Raw genomic sequence first — 4,995 nt, 5'->3', positions numbered from 1 at the left:
CAGGGAACCCAAAGCTGGTGCTCTGGGACAACCTAGAGGGGTGGGATGGGGAGGAAGGTGGGAGGGGGGTTCAAGAGGGAGGGGACATATGGGATGCCTTTCTCTCTCTCTCTCTCTATATATATATACCTACGTGGGCTTCCAAGGTAGCGCTAGTAGTAAAGAACCTGCCTGCCAATGCAGGAGATGTAAGAGACAAGGGTTCAATACCTGGATCAAGAAGATCCCCCGGAGGAGGGCATGGCAACCCACTCCAGTATTCTTGCCTACAGAATCCCATGGATGGAGGAGTCTGGCGGACTACATATATAGGATAGATATACCTATATACCCCCATGTACCTATGGCTGATTCATGATGATACATGGCAGAAACCATCACAATATTGTAAAGTACTTATCCTCTAATTAAAAAAAAAAAGAACCCCCAACCTCTGCCACCCACCCTGTGTAGGCCATCCAGGACACCAGAGCTGCCAGAACATTTTATTAAGTTAAGAAGGCTCATGGAGCAGGAGAGAAATGCCTGCACGGGGCGGCTCCCACAGATCCATGCCCAGCACCCCCTCACAGGAGGGGGCAGGGCTGTGGGGACAGCTGCCGGCTCCCTCTGTCCATCTGTCCCTCTGTCCAGAGTCCCAGGGAGTGGGTCCCCCCCAGGGCAGGAAGTAGTTAGTGGGAGGTAGGGTAGGAAGAGGGTGGCCGGCTCCCTGCCTCTCCCACCGAGTCCACCCTGCCACAGCTACTGCCAGGCCTCCGCTAGACCCCAGATGGGGAGACAGGCCCAGAAGCCCAAGCAGGTGGCTGGGGACAGAGTGGGGGCTGGTACTGGAGGCATGTGCCACCAGGAATTGCTTTTTAAAACGTATAAAGTGTTTTTGGGGGGAAAAAAGGAAAAAAAAAATCTATATAAAAATCTCTTCACATATAAAATCCTGAAGAAGGTGCAAGGTAAGACCCAGTGCTAGGGGCGCGCTCAGATACGCAGAAAGTGTACATGTGTATGTGTGTGTGTTGCTATGTGTGTGTGTGTGCATGTGTGTGGTGGGTGTGAGTGCACGTGGGTGTGAGCCCACAGAGGGTGGGAAGAAAGCTTGGCTTCTGACGTCCGTCCAGCAGAGAAGGAAGGCGATTGGTCCCCTTGGACTGGGGGGTCTGCAGTGGGCTGGACCACGAGGACCTAGAAGACAAGATTGGGGGAGTCTGCTAATTAGAAAAAAACATGTACCCCAAAGTTCTCAGCAGCACTATTTACAATAGCCAAGACATGGAGGCAACCTAAGTGTCCATCGACAGATGAATGGATAAAGTATACATATATTAATACAATGGAATATTACTCAGCCATAAAAAAGAATAAAATAATGCCATTTGCAGCAACATGGATGTGCCTAGAGTTTATCATACTAAGTGGAATAAGTCAGATAGAGAAAGACAAATATCATATGATATGACTTGTATGTGGAATTTACAAAACAGAGACAGACTCACAGACACAGAAAACAAACTTATGGTTACCAAAGTGGGAAGTAGGGGTGGGGGAGGAATAAATTAGGAGTTTGGGATTAGCAGATATAAACTACCATATATAAAATAGATAAATAATAAAGTCCTACTGTATAGCACAGGAAACTATATTCAATATCTTATAATAAAATATAACAAAAAAATTCTGAAAAAGAACATATCTGTATTTCTATTGGGTTGGCCAAAAAGTTTGTTCCATAACACCTTACAGAAAAATGCAAACTTTTTGGCCAACCCAGTATATATAACTGCATCACTCTGCTATACACCAGAAACTAAAATAACATTGCAAACTGTAACACTGTAAATCAACTACATTTCAATTCAATAAACAGAGCAAGGGGATCTGGCTAAGGCCAGGGAAGTGTGACCAGCAGGCCCTTCTAAAGCCTCTCAACCCCAAAGGCTGGGCCAGACCTGCTCCTCTGGGCTTCTCCCCGCGCCTGGCCCACAGGGTGGCCTCTCCCGAGTGCCTTAGGAAGTCCCCAAGGACGTGTTACAAAGAGGAAGCTCCAGGTAGACAGGGCAGGAGGAAAAGCATCATAAAAATAGCTCAGAGGGATTTCCCAGGTGGTCCAGTGGCTAAGAGTCTGTGCTCCCAATGGAGGGAGCCTGGGTTCAATCCCTGGTCAGGGAACTAGATCCAACATGCTATAACTAAGACCCAGTGCAACCGAAAAAAAAAAGTCTCAGACCCTGCTAAGTCAGGGATGACTGTGAAACTGAGTGGGACAGAACACGGCCTCCAGTGATGTCTGGGGTGTGAAGCTCAGAGGAAGGAACCTGTGGGCGATTAGCAGACACACCAGCGAGCTGTGCTGCTGGGTCTGATGAGGAGGTAGGCACACCCTCACCGGATCTGCCACCCAAGCCAGGCTGATCAGTTAGGGCACTGCCAGCCCTGAGGAGGGGCGTGGACGGTGCAGGGCTGCAGCTGTGGCTCTGTGTTAAGAAGCTTCCACTGTCACATGGCAGGGACAGGGCCGATAATCACAGACTTGAACTGGCTGGCCCACCTCTGAAGGAAACGCGCTCCAGCTCACAGAGCAGCCTCTGGGAGAGTCGGATGGATCCCCAGGATGGCCCCGAGTTGCCAGCGTCACTGTCCCCCCATCCAGATAGGGAAATGGAGGCTGGGAGGAGGAAGTGCCCTGGCTCAGGGGGCAGCGCAGGCTTTCAGGTGCAGATGAGCCTTGAGGTCACACCTCCAGCCTGGCGCCTGTGACGGCCTCCCCCTGCGCGCCCCGCAGTGCCCACCCCGTGGGGCCCACCTCTACTCGGCCAGGCTGTTGCGCACAGCCTCCTTCTCCTGCAGGGCAGCCATGGCGAGGCGCAGGTGCTCTTTCAGCTGCTCAATCTCCCGCTCCGACCGCGTCTTGATGTGGTTCAGCTCCACGTACACGTCCTGGTACTTTCCCGAGGTGAAGCGCTTGTCCTGAGGGCCGGGGAGGCATTGTGAGGGCAGGGAGCCCTCCCTCCTGGCCCTGCCCACCTGCCGGCACAAACAGCCAGGCCCCTCCAAGGCCCCTGGTTGGTTTTCTCCCTCTAGGTGGCCTCCCCAGAAGGTTCCCCTGCTCCACCCAGTGACACAGGTTTCAGCATCATTTTCATCCCATTTAAGATGAGAGCCGAGGCTCAGGGTGGTGAAGCTTCTGTCCGAGGCCACACACGCAAGTGAGTGGCTGGGAGGGCAGGTCAGCCCGGCCCAGGGTTTGGGCCCCTTCCAGGAGTCTCCCAGAACCACCAACACACAGAGAGTTGTCAAAGACACATGGACATGGCACCAAGGGTGGGTCAGATTGGGCCCCAAATCTCAGTCCCCCAGCTCCCAGAAACACAGGTTTCTGGGAACGCATACTCCACACTGGAATGCATACTCCACAAGGACAGGGATTTTGGTCTGGTCCACAGCAAGTCACCCAGTACCCAGTATAGTGCTGAGCACATAGTAGGTATTCAATAAATATTTTATGATTAAATACTGGGTTGGCCAAAAAGTTCATTCAGGTCCCTTCCATAAGATGTTATGGGAAACCCAAAAGAACTTTTGGGCCAACCCAATAAAAACAAGGGTGGCCTGGAGCAAATCACTTACCCTTTCTTAGCCTCAGTTTCTTTGTCTGTAAATGGGAATACTGACCCCTACATGGGGGAGGCACAGGGAGGGCCTGATGAGGCCAGGAGTGGCCGACACAGAACAGGTGATCACAGGATGAGGGCACAGCTGGATCCAGGGGCTCCCCACCCCTCTGGCACCTCAGCTGGCTAGGACTCACCTTCTGCATCATCTGGAGCTCATCTCGGAGGCACTGCACCTCCTTCTTCAGATACTGCAGCTCGTTCTCCTTCACTCGCAGCAGCACCTGAGGTCACAGGTTCCAGGCTGATCTGGGGCCAGAGTCCAGAGCTACCCTGGCCCACCACACCCCAAAGCCTGACTTCTCTCTGCTTTGGGCCCCTAGAAGGCAGCTCCTAACCTGCCCCAGGGTCCCTGGGGGAAGACTCGTCCAGGAAGCCCTCTCTGATTTCTCCTTGCTCTCTCAGCCCATCTGTACCATGTGAGTGGATATCTTATGGTCACCCCTGCTGTGGTCACAACACAGCACCAGGCCCTCAACTTGAGGGCAAAGATCATGGAAAGAAGCCACAGTATGGCCCTACTGTGAGCTATAGAGGGCTGGGCTTCCTCATTAACACCTCCCCAAACCTTGATGAGCAGGTACTGCTATTTTGACCTGACCGAGAAGGAGACAGGTTCAGCAGGGTGAGGGAGACTTAAAAGCTTAAGGCTTTGGAGCCAGGCTGCCTGGTTCAAATCCCAGCTCCCACACTGACAAGCCATGTGACCCTGGGCAAGGTACTTGACCTTCCTGTGTCTCAGTTTCCTCAACTGTAAAATGGGGAGAGCAACAGCATCTTTTTCATAAAACTGCTAGAAGCTTCAATGATTTAGCAGATACAAGGGCTTATAGAAATGCCAGGCAGAGAGTAAAGCTGTGTACAAATTTTTGTTAAATACAACCAAAGACAAGGGTGATCCTGGGATCACATATACATTTTCTCATTCTGGCTTCTCTCAGTTAGGGAGGGGCTAGCTCCATTTTACAAATGAGCCACTAGGACTAAGAAAGGTGAGGTGACTTGCCACGGTCACACAGCAGGTAGGTGATAGGACTCAGGTGGAGAGCTTTCACCCAGCTGACCCAGGAGTGCTGGGTGCACACCAGCCCTCCTTCCGAGCTGCCCTGTCCTCTCCCCAGGACAGACCCAGCCTGTCCGGGTACCCTCCCCAGGCCCAGGCCCCACGCCCCAGCTAGGAGGCCTGGCACAGGGTGGGGGGATGTGGGCACACCTCCAGCTCACAGGAGCTCCGCTCGCTGCTGCGACCACAGCCGTTGCCCGTCCCCTGAGAGGCGATGAAACTGCGCAGCCGGTCAATCTCCTCGGACAGGCGGGGGGGCAGCCCCTG

General features: G+C 52.9%; 1 protein-coding gene across 1 annotated transcript in view; it reads right to left on the bottom strand.

Moving 5' to 3' along the window:
- Positions 1-473: 473 nt before the first annotated feature.
- The window catches only part of TRIOBP (TRIO and F-actin binding protein), a 57,087-nt gene continuing 52,565 nt past the window's right edge, over positions 474-4,995 (bottom strand). The window contains exons 23-26 of the mRNA XM_010845221.1: positions 4,879-4,992; positions 3,803-3,889; positions 2,798-2,961; positions 474-1,179 (exon numbers count right to left, since the gene is read on the bottom strand). Coding sequence (XP_010843523.1) covers positions 2,800-2,961; positions 3,803-3,889; positions 4,879-4,992 — 363 coding nt within the window. The 3' untranslated portion in view covers positions 474-1,179; positions 2,798-2,799. The remainder of the gene's footprint in view (positions 1,180-2,797; positions 2,962-3,802; positions 3,890-4,878; positions 4,993-4,995) is intronic.

The sequence above is a fragment of the Bison bison genome, unplaced genomic scaffold (assembly GCF_000754665.1).
Source record: "Bison bison bison isolate TAMUID 2011002044 unplaced genomic scaffold, Bison_UMD1.0 scf7180017864213, whole genome shotgun sequence".
NCBI classification, from domain to species: domain Eukaryota; kingdom Metazoa; phylum Chordata; class Mammalia; order Artiodactyla; family Bovidae; genus Bison; species Bison bison.
This window is presented reverse-complemented; position numbering and strand designations above follow the sequence as displayed.